The sequence below is a fragment of the Bison bison genome, unplaced genomic scaffold (assembly GCF_000754665.1).
Source record: "Bison bison bison isolate TAMUID 2011002044 unplaced genomic scaffold, Bison_UMD1.0 scf7180017864145, whole genome shotgun sequence".
NCBI lineage: Eukaryota > Metazoa > Chordata > Mammalia > Artiodactyla > Bovidae > Bison > Bison bison.
The window spans coordinates 6576343-6591121 of record NW_011494717.1 but is presented as its reverse complement, the minus strand read 5'-3'; the positions used below and the strand labels follow the sequence as shown (position 1 = coordinate 6591121).

Genomic DNA, 14779 nt, shown 5'->3' with positions numbered 1-14779 from the left:
TACAGTTCCTGCACTGGCAGGCGGTTTCTTTACCACTAGCACCACCTGGGAAGCCCCAGTCTTTTTCTAGTAATTATTAAGTAATTACTTCATTCTACTTTCTACGTTAACATCTCTTTACATTAGGTTTCCTTAAGTCACAAGGTCTTTTACAGCTAATTTACTCAAAATCTTGGAAATTAACACTTTTTTTTTTTTACTTCTGTAATCTTATAACCAAAATTAGTTTTTCTTTTTCTTTATTCCCTACAGAGTATATTGCACTTTATTCATATGCAAGTGTAGAACCTGGAGATTTGACTTTCACTGAAGGTGAAGAAATATTGGTGACCCAGAAAGATGGAGAATGGTGGACAGGAAGTATTGGAGACAGAACTGGAATTTTTCCATCAAATTATGTCAAACCAAAAGATCAGGAGGTAGAGTTACTTTGGTATAGAAGCAGAATCATTCCATTCCTGTTGCTCAAGGTTCATATTTATAAAGGATGCTTACATATGGTTTTGGTTGGGCTGCTTTGGTTACAAGGAGACCATTTAAGGTAACTCCAATAAAATATAGTTTATCACAGAGATCCTGTTAGATAAAGGAGAAATGATTTTATGAAATTCCAAGAACAAGAGCCATAGATAGGGGCAGACCTCATGATAACTGAAGTTAGGGAATGGTTTGGATTCAGGGAGGCTTAAAAGGAATCCGTAAATCTTTGAGGCTCTGCCGTTATTATGACCCAGCCCACACTTAGAGTTCCTGCTGCCTTTCTCCTACCACTAGCAGCAGTTCCCAGACTTTTTTATTTCAGGAACTTTGCACATTCTTAAAAGTTATTGAGGACTCCAAAGTTTCTGAAAATATATGGATTATATCTAGCAATATTTCCCATATTAGAAATTAAGACTGAAATTTTTAAAAATTTACTAATTCATTTTGAAATAACGAAATTAAACCCACTATATGATGACTTAAATAACTTGCTTTTAATGGAAAACAAATATGTACTTCTCCCTCTTCAAAAGCGTTTAATGGAAAGAGTAGTATATTCTTTTGGTTGAAGTAGTTGAAGAAAATTCAACCTCACACAAATATGAGCAATAACAAAAGTATTTTAATAACATGTTCGGATACCTGTGGATATTCTTTGACACTGCTGTACCAAAACTTAACAAGTACTAAATTCTTGTAGATTACTTGCAGTGCAGAATCTGAAGCCAAATCAGTGAACATTCCTTATTGTTTTTTTTTTTTTTTTTAATTCACCAGTCTGTTTTGCATACCGAGTGTGATGACATCATTCATTGATCATTTGGCAAATACTGAATCACTGAGTTATGCAAGTATTCACTTATTGCTACATTTCATTATATAATATTTTAAAAATTACATTTGTGGCTTAAAGACTTAAACATAAGACATGACACCATAAAACACCTAGAAGAGATCACAGGTAAAACATTCTCTGATGTAAATCATACCACTGTTTTCTTCAGTCAGTCTCCAAGGGCAATACAAATAAAAACAAAAAATAAACAAATGGGACCTAATAAACTTACAAGCTTTTGTATAGTAATAGAAACCATAAACAAAATGAAAAGACAACCTACAGAATGGGAGAAAATATTTGCAAATGATGTAACTGACAAGGGCTTAATTTCCAAAATACACAAACAGCTTATACAACTCAACAACACCAAAAAAACAACCCAATTGAAAAAAAAAAAAAACCCAATTGAAAAATGGGGAGAAAACTTAAATAGACATTTCTCCATAGAAGAAATACAGATGACCAATAGGCACATGAAAAACTGCTCAACATCACTGCTTACTAGAGAAATGCAAATTCAAAAGTACAGTGAAGTACCACCTGACAGAATGGCCATCATTAAAACGTCTACAAATAACAGTTCCTAAAAATAAGAAGTGTGATTGGGCCAACTTATCCTGTAAAGTCAAAAAGGTCATAGTTGCCAGTATGTATATCACTACAGATGGTGACTGCAGCCATGAAATTAGAAGACGCTTACTCCTTGGAAGGGAAGTTATGACCAACCTAGATAGCATATTCAAAAGCAGAGACATTACTTTGCCAACAAAGCTTCATCCAGTCAAGGCTATGGTTTTTCCTGTGATGTGAGAGTTGGACTGTGAAGAAGGCTGAGCGCCGAAGAATTGATGCTTTTGAACTGTGGTGTTGGAGAAGACTCTTGAGAGTCCCTTGGACTGCAAGGAGATCCAACCAGTCCATTCTGAAGGAGATCAGCCCTGGGATTTCTTTGGAAGGAATGATGCTAAAGCTGAAACTCCAGTACTTTGGCCACCTCATGCGAAGAGTTGATTGATTGGAAAAGACCCTGATGCTGGGTCTTTGGGGGGATTGGGGGCAGGAGGAGAAGGGGACAACAGAGGGTGAGATGGCTGGATGGCATCACTGACTCGATGGACGTGAGTCTGAGTGAACTGTGGGAGTTGGTGATGGACAGGGAGGCCTGGCGTGCTGCGATTCATGGGGTCGCAAAGAGTCGGACACGACTGAGCCACTGATCTGATCTGATTCTTTATTCTTAGGTCAGGTTCAGGAGGAACATGGCAAAAAAATTAAAAATAAAAGCATTACCTTGTATGTAACAGGAGCAAAACTCACATATGCCTTAACATAGCCAGAGCACATGTGTTATATGTGGTGGGCATTGATTCTGACCCCCCAGTGATGAAATGTATTTGTATTAACATTTAATATTCAGAAAAGATTCAGAAAATGAGCTGTTCCTGTTGAGTTGCCAACATCAGCTACTTACGTATAATGTATTCTATCAGAATCAGATCTCCCATAAGTATTGGATTCTTAACTTATTTGATCAGTATAAGGTTAATCATTATTTTGCTCTTACTCTAAAGAAACGATAACCCTGGGAATTAGAAATCTCTAGTCCCTAATAGCCTGTGTACTTTTAACCCTGGATTGTTGAAAAATGATAAAACTGTATCTTTTCCTTATAGGGTTTTGGGAGTTCTAGCAAATCTGGAACATCAAATAAGAAACCTGGTATGTATCATGATGAAGCTGACAGACTACCAAAGTGTTCATTAATAGTCTTGAATTCATAGTCCCTTATATTTCTTCTTAAAAAAAAACCTGGTATATGTATCATGATGAAGCTGACGAACTACTAGGGTGTTTAATAGTCTTGAATTCATAGTCCCTTGTTTTTCTTCTTTTCAGAGATTGCTCAAGTAACATCAGCATATGCGGCTTCTGGTTCTGAACAGCTTAGCCTCGCACCAGGACAGTTAATACTAATTCTAAAGAAAAACACAAGTGGGTGGTGGCAAGGGGAATTACAGGTAATAACTTTTAAATAACATTTGTTAATTTTATTATAAAAGTAATGCCTGCTCATTGAAAAATAAGATTAATAAATATTTAATTTATCTTATTTGACTGATTAATAATTAGTTTGATAATTAACAAAGCTCCAAGAGGTATTTACTTATTAGGAGAACATTAGAAAGGTCTTCTTAGTTTATAAATATTATTTGTGTGAAGTATGCAGAGAACTTTGAGACTGAACAATCTCCAAATAGACTTCTACAAATAGTGTTGAGATGCATATTAAATCTTTCAGTTGTTTAATATTGACCTCGAAGGCCAATGCAGAATTCAAGTGTTCTCAAGATACCCTCCCTCCTAACACAGATTGTAAATTTGGAGGGCCCTGAGACCACTCCCAGATTCAGTAATTTCCCATAAAAACTCACAGGACTCACTGAAAGCTGTTATACCCCTGGTTACAATTTATTACAGCAAAAGGATTTAGATTAAAATTAGCCAAGGGAAGAGATGTATGGATCAGAGTTCAGGAGGGTTCCTAACACAGAGCTTCCCGTTGTTCTCTCCCCATGGAGTCATGGCAGCATTAAATCTCCTGGCAACAGTACACATGGAGTATTGCCAAGCAGCAGCTCACTTGAGCCTTGGTTTCCAGCGTGTTTATTGAAACCCCATCAAATAGACACGGTTGATTGCTCACATGGCTGAACTCAGTCTCCAGTCCCTCCAGAGGTTGTGTTTATATTATGACCCAGAGGGCCCACCATAAATCACATCATTAGGCTCTCCTGCATCGTTATGGCCCCCCACATAAACTGAGACACTCTTTGAACAGTCAAGACGTCTCAAAGGTTTAGAGATTACCTTCCAGGAGCCATAGGCAAAGGCCAGGCCTCCCTTTGGGCAAGGTTAAATTCTTTACTACACAGTTTGGATTTTCTTATTTTTAGTTTATGTCTCAATAATTGTCTTTAGTCTCATTTTTTGTGTTCTTTTTGCTAATTTTATAGGCCAGAGGGAAAAAGCGACAGAAAGGATGGTTTCCTGCCAGCCATGTTAAACTTTTGGGTCCAAGTAGTGAAAGAACTGCGCCTGCCTTTCATCCTGGTATGGAAATGGGTTAACTTGGGTTTCATCTTAGGAAGTTTGTTTTTTTTTTTAACTCAGCATTTCTTAGATTAGCCAATTCTTTGAAAAATATTTTTAAAATTTGTTCTTTCTTTACCTCGGTGAGAACTTCCTTTCCAAAAAGTTCTGTTAGAAACAGCCAGCTGTTCAGTGATGCTTGGACTACATCACTCCTTGAAATTGTTTAATTGCTCTACCATCATACTTCAAAGCAGTCGCTTGGATTTCCAAACTACATTTGGGAAATTCTTGCTTTTGTGAAACAGGGAATAGAGGAAGGAGGGTGGGAGAGAACAGCTAAAGTAAATGTTAGCAGAATTTTAACATATGATGCTAATAGGAAGACTTACTCAATTTAACTTGTTACTTTGTCATTATTCCTCTGCTAGTGTGTCAGGTGATCGCCATGTATGACTACACGGCAAACAACGAGGACGAGCTCAGTTTCTCCAAGGGACAGCTTATTAATGTTCTAAACAAGGATGATCCTGACTGGTGGCAAGGAGAAACCAGTGGGGTGACTGGTCTCTTCCCTTCAAACTACGTTAAGATGACGACAGATGCAGATCCAAGTCAACAGTGTGAGTAATATCAAACTATTTACTTCTTAATAGTGCATCAGCTTTAACATACAGAACTGCATTCCTTACTTTTCTCAACCAAATCTTAGCACTCTCAGCGAATGTATATTAATGTTTAGAGTAAGAAAATAAAATAAGAAACTTTCACAAAATCAAAAGTTATATTGCTTTTTTTCAAATACTTTTTACCTAGCTTCAGACCTTACTGTTAGACTTTATCTGAAAAAAGTTCTAGTTCTTTCATGAGTTCCTTGGTATGATAGCAGTCTACACTGCGGCTTCTCTTTACACCAGCCTTTTTCAGCTTGAGAGAGAGTAGAGACTAGCTGGCAGTTAGCGTATTCACCTGTGCACAATGACCCTTTTAGTGTACAGGTGCTATTAATTTTGCAACCTTATTTCCCACGTTATTACACATCACCCAGGTTAGAAGAAAATTATAAAATTTATTTTACAAATAAAGTGCTTGCAAAAATCTCATTAGGTGATCTTTTAAGGTAGGTAACTCATGCCACAGAGATATATGAATTAAGATCCGTTTCACTACTTTTACTGCAGGGGTCCATATCTCAATGTATATGATTTGGTATTACATAAAATTATCTCTTGATAGTTACCTAACCTTTCTTACACTTGACAGTAAATGTAGCATTAGAGAATAAACAGTACTTGGAAATATTTTTTTAGCTTCATAAAATAGAGGTCACCTTTCCTCACCCTTTTGATCTTTTTGTCCTTCTTAATAAAATACATCATGGTTTGTGTTTTTATCATTCTTGTGAAATTATCTAAAAGCTTTAGCCTTTCATTTTAACTTAGCTTCTAAGAACATATAAATGGTAACCCAGTCAAAGCTGAGCTGTGTTTACAATTAAGTGCAAGTATTATTAATTTACTTTGTACTGTATCTATCATTTTAAATTATTAGTGCATTATTTTCACTTTAGAGCTCATAAAGATCATTGTGATTTGGGGAGAAGACGGTCCTTTAGATAGAGCAGCTGAATTTCCCAGTCTGGACGTGGAGTCCAGTTTTTTATGCTTTGAATATTCCTAAAAATACCTCAGGGTTTCAGAAGAGATAGTAAGGAAAATTATAAAACTTGGATTACTTAAATGAAAGACCATTTTTAAATTCTGCTGATGGTTTGGCAGTTTTCAGGGCTTGCCAGTTTGTCTGGTTAATAAAAATACCCGAGGGGTCTTTCCTGGGCCTGAGAGAGGAAGGTCTAGAAGATCTTGGGCTAAGTGATCCTTGGAGGCATTCTAGTTTATCAGTGCATTTGACTTTCATAGTGTCTACAATGTAAAGTGATCGTTTTCCAAATGTTTTGTTATCTTGTTTTCCAATGGTGGAACATATTTTTCCCTTTTAAGTCTTTCATAATAAGAAATATAAGAAAAAATGGAAGTGATCTAAAGGAAGAACAGCCAGGAGTATACGCGTCAGTGAAAACTAGTTAAGTTTTAGACTATCGTGTGTGTTTCTCAAGCCTTTATAAATATTACTTTCATTTTACTAGGTAGGTAGGATATTTTCTAAAGGTTGAGAATTTTCATAGTTCAAACTTGTTGATGTTGCATGTAATCAGTAGAATTTTTCTCACCCCCTTGATTTGCTTTATGTTCATTTTATCCCTCGTTTTTCTTTTTATAGGACCCAGTGTTGCCTTCCAGTGTGAAAGCACCCCAGAGACCCACTATCCAAGTTTGACTCTAGCGTGGAGACAGGGCAGGCAGCCCTGATCAAATATCTCCTACACAATTCCTTAGCTTCGTTCTCAAATGTTAGAGCCACTTGTGATTATTTCTCTGTGTTTCTAATTTACAGTTAAAATTTATTTGTAACAAGTTAAAGGATAGTGGGTCTTTGTGTGGCTTTCCCTGCTGTTCACTCTGGCATCCTTTAGCATTTTTCTCCTTTTTTAATTTGGTAATTGTAGGTCATTAGCATGCATACTGAGTTTGCCCTTACATGGTGGGAGTTCAAACACACAAAGACCCACTATTTGCACAAACTGTTCTTGCTGGTTTGGAATGGGCTGCCATGCTTTTCTAATGTTACTGCAACATGTATATTCATTACAGAATTCAGAATTGCTTATGTTTTGCTGTTATGTTTGACCTAATCCTAATCACAGTGAGCCCTTAATTGGTTCAATATGCGATTTGTCCCCCAATAGGCACTGTTTTCCTCTATTACTTTCTAATATGCCACTATAAGTACCAATATTTAAGTTTGTTAAAAGGCCGAGAATTGGAAATATCCTTTTCTCTATTTTCTGTGTATTTTGATGTGGGAGTGATGACACTTTGGAGGAACTCTTCTTACACATAGAAGAGGGAAGCGGCCTGCCTTACCCAGCCATATGTGCAGAGCAGGGTGGGTTTTATCTATTGCAGCTGTCCCAAAATGAGCCCTGTACCCTGGGAGTCCACTGGGGTCTCTGGGCTCGTGAAGATACTGCTAATGTGCTGCAGCAGTCAGTTGTTACTTCTTTACTGATTGCCTAAAAATGGATTGTTTTTGAGGAATGAAAGGCTCCCATCATTGACTACAAGATATGAAACTTTCCCTACCTTAGGCAGAGAATTTATATCTATACATTTTAAAGTCAGAAATTCATGTTATCTATTTTAATGAGGTAACTCCATGTCCTAGGTCACAAAGGGGCACTGGTTGACTTTCTTCTTAATGCATTTAGTAAAGGTCATAAGGAATGCTTGAAGAGTTTAAATGCCCTTGAAGCAGGCAGTCTCTATCTAGTTGAGAATGAATTAGAGTGAAGGAAAGCTGTGTGGGAGCTGGCATTCCTCTGTGTCCATGAAGCTGCTTTGTGGCTACAGAACTGATTTTACCATTCAGAATTCTCTACCTAATATCTGTTCTTCAACCACATTGGCAACTTTGGCATAGGACTTTACTTCTTTTCCTTGAGCCAAAAACTGCAAGGATAGTAAAACATTATTATAAATGTGAGAGTACTTAGTTGACTTTTAGTGGATAGTATTAAATCATATTTGAAAATCAATGAGAAGATTATGCAATTTAAACTGTTTACAAACTGCAGTGCAATCTACTGTTTCTGAATGTCCAAGTATTATCAGGAAAAGTGTACATACAATCACAGAGTCTTATTTCCTCACAGAGTTCTTTAAGAAGAGTGAAATGTGTTTTTATATCTCTGAGGCATATTTTGTGCAATATTTGTGTTAATGTGCCTATACATTATGAATGAATGATTTTAGTCATATGTTGCCTAAATCATAACTTTACAACACTTGAGGAAGAATCAACTAAACTGTAGTTAGAACTTCACAAAATATAAATGTCTGTGTTCCAGAATACTTCACATCATTGGAATGTATGGTGACAGGCATGTATGCTTCCTGAGGCAGGGATTTCTAGTTACTAGACCACCTCAACTTTTAGCATTTGGCATCATCATGATACTTTTATAAAATATGACATTAAATGGAAAGCAATAATATTATTTTACAGGTGGCATAACAGATTTGCCTGCAGTCACTAAAGGGTACAGTGTAAAGACTGAGTCCTTGTAAATTCAGCTGATCTTCTAAATTGTATGGGTTACTTGGTCTTGCCTTTTATTTTATGAACATGTTAGTTGGGTTCAAATTCAGGGCAGTTACTTTAAATCCACCTTAAACCCTGAGGTTAGAAATAAGACCACTTAATTAATCACATGATATAGTATAACATTCTCTCTTTATAATTTTGAATTTGGGCTTATTTAATACACTGATAAACTATTTCAAAGGTACCTTTGTAGCTCAAATTGCTTCACTTTTACACTGATAACTATAAAGAATGACATTCTGGTAGAGATTAGTGTCTGTAAATCAATTTGAAAAGAATATATTCTTCAGGTACTATGGACTAAGTCTTATAATGGCGTATTTAAACTGAGTGTCTGGGAAATAAATTTACTGTATTTACAGAAATACCTCTCTCTGTTTAGGTATTTTGTCATACATTTGACAGGAAGCTAAAAGTAAAGGAAATGGTATGACATATAATAATAACTTGTCCTTAAAAGAGCATGCAGTCCTTTGCAATACCTCATATTCAGCCACATATTTGCTCTCTTCCTCATTCAGTATAAGAGGCAGCTTCAGTTTACTTAGAAAGAGACATTAGAAGGAGTTTATCAGGAACATAGAAATTTTAAAATGGGAGCACAACTGAGCAAATCTGAACCCTGTAGGAAGTGAAGAATCAAAATACCTGTTTATTTTAAAATTGCAGTATGTTGTAATCATTTCTACAGTATGTGATTAAACCTGATGGGTTTTCCAGCAATGAAAAAAATCAGTTCTAAGACCAAAGCTGATTTTTTTTCGAAAATTTGAAAATCTAAATCAATCCTACCTGTTGTATAGTTTCCTCTAAAACTTTATCCTAGGGAGTCATTTTAAAATAATACAGCTATTAAAACAGTATAACTGCTACATTAGTGTTTTAAAAATATAATATGAATTCTGATAGTTTAAAATAAAGTAGGGGAAGGAAAAGTAGAGAAAGAAATGCCAATTCCAGTCCAAAGCTTTATTTGCCAAGTTTTCTTAGGATGAATTTTACCAAGTTATAAATTCTTGTAAATAGACTCTAATGGAAAGACTGAGAGACTTTTGCCTATAGTGGCATTATTGGATGCTGCTGTGATGCTACTGTAATGTAATAAATTATTGTTGCAAAGTGCTGTTTTTTTGCCTTAAATTTTTATTTTGTGCGTCTTGAAAACTATATTATCAAAGATATTGAGATTGTGCAAATGCTGGGCACGCTTGGCATGAGGTCATTCATTTTCATTTTTACAAAACTGTAATATAACTATGCAAGTGTGTTTATTAAAGGGACACAAACTACATTACTTGTATTGTGTATTTCTTTTGAAGCATCCTTTAGAACTTATTTTTAACTGTTTATATTGTAGTCCTGTTTGAATTTCTTTGGAATGTCTCTTTTTCCTTAACGTGGTCTCTTGGTCCAGACCCGCAAGTTGTATTGTAGTACAAGGGACAAAAGAAATTTTTAAGTGGTAACGATTGAGATAGTTTGATCCAGGATAAGTGTATGTATCTCAAAAGCAAAAGAAATTTTGATTTGAAAGCAAAAGAAATATCTAGGATAATAATAAACTACTATGTTATTTATAATTTTTAATCCAACTTTATCTCTAAAAAGATTGGAAGGAATTTACAAGTTAATACTCACTGCAAATGTAAGACTAAAACATTTTTAGTACAAAATAATAAGAGTCTATATTCAGCAAAAGAAATTCCACTGGATGCTTGGAGGCACCAGAGTTAAGCAGTTTTACACTTCAGTAGTCAAGTTGGTGGTTTCACCTTGAGTGAAAAAAAGTAGATCAAAAGTCAACCCATCTGTCAATGTATGATATAAACTGTCTCTTTGCAAAAACCTATCTTGATCTCTGTAAAGTCTTTCAACGAACATGTGTTGAGCATTTGTATAAGCGAATGCAGAGTACTAGGTCCTGAGAATATGGAAATGAGTGTCAGGTGGTCCAGGTCTCAGGTAGGACCTAACTGTAAGAGGACCAGGCATGAAAGCAGGTAATTATAAAACAGCATGCTAAGCACACTGAGAGAGATTTACTGGGCACCAAGAGAGTACAGGGACTTCCCAGGAGGTGCTAGTGGTAAAGAACCTGCCTGCCCCTCCAGCAGATGTGGATTCAGTCCCTGGGTCAGGAAGATCCCTTGCAGGAGGGCATGGAAACCCACTCCAGTATTCTTGCCTGGAGAATCCCATGGACAGGAGCCTGGCGGGCTATGGTCCTTAGGGTTGCAAAGATTTGACCACAACTGAGTGACTTAGCATGCATGCACACAAGAGAGTATGGAGGAGGAATGCCTAATTCATCTGTAGATTGGTGAATTAGAAAAGACTTCCTGGATAAGGCAACTGCTCGATCCATAAGATAAGTAGGAGAAAGCCAGATTGGAGGGTAGAGTGGTGGGGAGAGTGATAGAGACAAGTAGCAGCCTAGATGCAGGAGGAGAGGGGTGACTATAAGCAGTTCGTTATTGCTGGAGTGGAAGTGGAAAGCCAGTAAGACAAGTTGAGGCTTGAGAGCAGGCCGGGGGCTAAACCAGAGATTGCTAGTTTGGCTGCTCGTTGGAATCACCACTTGGGGGGCCTTTGACAAGCTGTTGATGCCTGAGTCCTGATTTAAATGGCCTGAAGTGAGGCCTGGGCATGGGGATTTTTAAAAACTCCTCAGATGATTCTTATGTGAAGCGAAGGTGGAGAAAAAACCATGAAGCAGCATTAAGAATAGTTTCTGAGGGAACACTGGGAGGAGTTGGGGGATTTATGGATTGTGTGGGCAAGTGAAAGGGTCAGTGTGATTCCCAGGTTTGTATCTTGGTGACAGGGAGAAATCATGGTGCCACCAGCTGCAGTAAAAATCAGTTGGGAGAAAAAGATGAGTTTAGTTTTGACTACAAAGTACCCATGGGACATCTAGGTAGAATTCTCCAGCAGGTAATGAGATATAATTAAGATATACAGCGTCAGATGTACATCAGCTGGTGGCATGAATGCATATTGATAGTTTCTGAGCCAGTGAAAGCAAATGAGGTGACCTGGGGAGAAAATCAGACCTTTGAGTGTATCAGGGGTTAAGGGTTATATCGTGAAAGGAACCCATGAAGACAAGAAACAAAGGTTCTAGGAGAATAAACAGATGGTTACGCTAATATCACCATTTTTATAAAATAATAAAATTCTACCTATATAACCATTGCTCATATCAATAAAATGAAAAGAGGAAATGTGCTATTTATTGAATACTTATTAGTCTAGGTATTGTTCTAAGGTCCTTATTACTGTTTCCTTTTTATAGGCATGGAAATTAAAACACAGAGAAGTTAAATAACTTGGTCAAGGTTACACGGATAGTCATTGGTAGAGCTGGGTTCAGACCCAAGTGGTTGGCTCCAGAGTCCATGCTCTTAGCTTCTGCTCTCCAATGCTAATATTGCCTCCTATTTTCATAATAATGAAGTTCCTGCAGTACAGCCGTAGGTTGAACCAATGAAAAGAAGAAAAATCAAAGGCTGCAGTGTTTTCTCTGTGTAAAAGGTACATGCAGAGAAGATGAGGAAGCAGGGGCTGAATATTATAATAAGGATAAGAATCTCTTAAGACGAATATTCAAAAGGATAAAACTGAACATAATCACTTTTTTGGTAACAGCTTTGTTGAGACATAATTTACACTCCACACAGTTCCCCCAACTATACAAATCAGTGGTTTTTAGTATATTCACTGAGTTATGCAGTCGTTACCAGAGTCAATTATAGAACATTTTCATCACCTCAAAAAGAAACCAGTATCCATTAGCTATCACCCTCATATCTTCCTAAGCACCCTGCCTCCCATGCAGCCCTAGGCAACCACTGATCTGTGTTTTGTCTCCATGTTTGCCTGTTCTGAACATATACAAATGGAACCATAAAATGTTTGGGGTTTTTTTGATTGGCTCATTTTGCTTGGCATAATGTTTTCAAGGTACATCATGCTATAGGGTGTGTCAGTACTTCATTCCTTTTTATGGAATATTCCATTGTTATTTATCCATATATTAATTGGTGGACATTTGGGTTTTTACTCTTTGGTTCTTATAAATAATACTATGTACATTTATGTACAAGTTTTTGCATGGTCATACAACTTCATTTTTCCTGGGTCTGTATGTAGGAGTGAAATCGCTGGATCAAATGGCTTGACTTTTGGGGGAACTGCCAGACTGTTTTCCAAAATGGCTACTTTTTTTTTTTTATTCCCACCAGCAGTGTACAAGGGTTTTTGTTTCTCCACATTTTTACCAGTGCTTGTTATTATCTGACATATTATTAAAGCCATCCTTGTAGGTGTGAAGTGATATCTTGTGATTTTGAATTACATCTTCTCTGTGACTAATGATGATGGAGCATCTTTTCATGTGCTTGTTGGCTACCTGTATGTCTTTTTTGGAGAAGTGTGTATTCAGATCCTTTGCTTATTTTTAAGTTGAGTAAATTGTCTTTATAATCACTTTTAAAACTGTTTTAAACAACAACAAATATTGAAAGAAATGCTTAAGAGAGATGTCTTAATGATGTTATCAAAGGCAAAATCCAATAATGATAAAATGAATGTAATAGGAAGTTGTGGCTGCTTTGAATCATGGCTCTGTGAGCTCACCCCTAGGAGCCTTTGCCTCATCTGTATAATGAAGAGAGTAATATTTATATTACAGGTGAAACTTAAGCAATTTATGAAGCACCAGTCCAGAGTCTTAGCATATAGATACTGGAAGTAAGAGTTAATACTTACCAAGCATTTGCTGTATCCTAAATGATGAACTAAACACCTTGGGTGTGATGGAATATAACTAGTGTCCAGATCTGACTCCAGAGCTTGTGCTCTTAGCCATCCCTCACTAACTTGGAGTTGTTGTTACTTCAAATCACAGAATTAGAACGATCATGATTTAATTCCAAGATACAGATGAGAAGAGGGTAAAGAGCATTCAGATCAGATCAGTCGCTCAGTCGTGTCCGACTCTTTGCGACCCCATGAATCGTAGCACACCAGGCCTCCCTGTCCATCACCAACTCCCACAGTTCACTCAGACTCACGTCCATTGAGTCAGTGATGCCATCCAGCCATCTCATCCTCTGTCATCCCCTTCTCCTTTTGCCCCCAATCCCTCCCAGCATCAGAGTCTTTTCCAGTGAGTCAACTCTTCGCATGAGGTGGCCAAAGTACTGGAGTTTCAGCTTTAGCATCATTCCTTCCAAAGAAATCCCAGGGCTGATCTCCTTCAGAATGGACTGGTTGGATCTCCTTGCAGTCCAAGGGACTCTCAAGAGTCTTCTCCAACACCACAGTTCAAAAGCATCAATTCTTTGGCGCTCAGCTTTCTTCACAGTCGAACTCTCACATCCATACATGACCACAGGAAAAACTATAGCCTTGACTAGACGAACCTTTGTTGGCAAAGTAATGTCTCTGCTTTTGAATATGCTATCTAGGTTGATAATGACTTTTCTTCCAAGGAGTAAGCGTCTTTTCATTTCATGGCTGCAGTCACCATCTGTAGTGATTTTGGAGCCCAGAAAAATAAAGTCTGACACTGTTTCCACTGTTTCCCCATCTATTTCCAATGAAGTGGTGGGACCAGATGCCATGATCTTTGTTTTCTGAATGTTGAGCTTTAAGCCAACTTTTTCACTCTCCACTTTTACTTTCATCAAGAGGCTTTTGAGTTCCTCTTCACTTTCTGCCATAAGGGTGGTGTCATCTGCATATCTGAGGTTATTGATATTTCTCCCCGCAATCTTGATTCCAGCTTATGTTTCTTCCAGTCCAGCGTTTCTCATGATGTACTCTGCATAGAAGTTAAATAAACAGGGTGACAATATACAGCCTTGATGAACTCCTATTTCCTATTTGGAACCAGTCTGTTGTTCCATGTCCACTTCTAACTGTTGCTTCCTGACCTGCATACAGATTTCTCAAGAGGCAGATCAGGTGGTCTGGTATTCCCATCTCTTTCAGAATTTTCCACAGTTTATTGTGATCCACACAGTCAAAGGCTTTGGCATAGTCAATAAAGCAGAAATAGATGTTTTTCTGGAACTCTCTTGTTTTTTCCATGATCCAGCGGATGTTGGCAATTTAATCTCTGGTTCCTCTGCCTTTTCT

At 37.2% G+C, this 14779-nt stretch overlaps 1 protein-coding gene across 5 annotated transcripts in view; it reads left to right on the top strand.

The window, feature by feature from the left end:
• The window catches only part of ITSN2 (intersectin 2), a 126374-nt gene that overhangs the window by 87361 nt on the left and 24234 nt on the right, over positions 1–14779 (top strand). For all 5 annotated transcript variants that reach the window (XM_010840557.1, XM_010840561.1, XM_010840559.1 and 2 more), the window contains 5 exons: positions 253–419; positions 2995–3040; positions 3218–3339; positions 4336–4432; positions 4843–5034. In XM_010840557.1, the coding sequence (XP_010838859.1) occupies positions 253–419; positions 2995–3040; positions 3218–3339; positions 4336–4432; positions 4843–5034 (624 nt within the window). The remainder of the gene's footprint in view (positions 1–252; positions 420–2994; positions 3041–3217; positions 3340–4335; positions 4433–4842; positions 5035–14779) is intronic.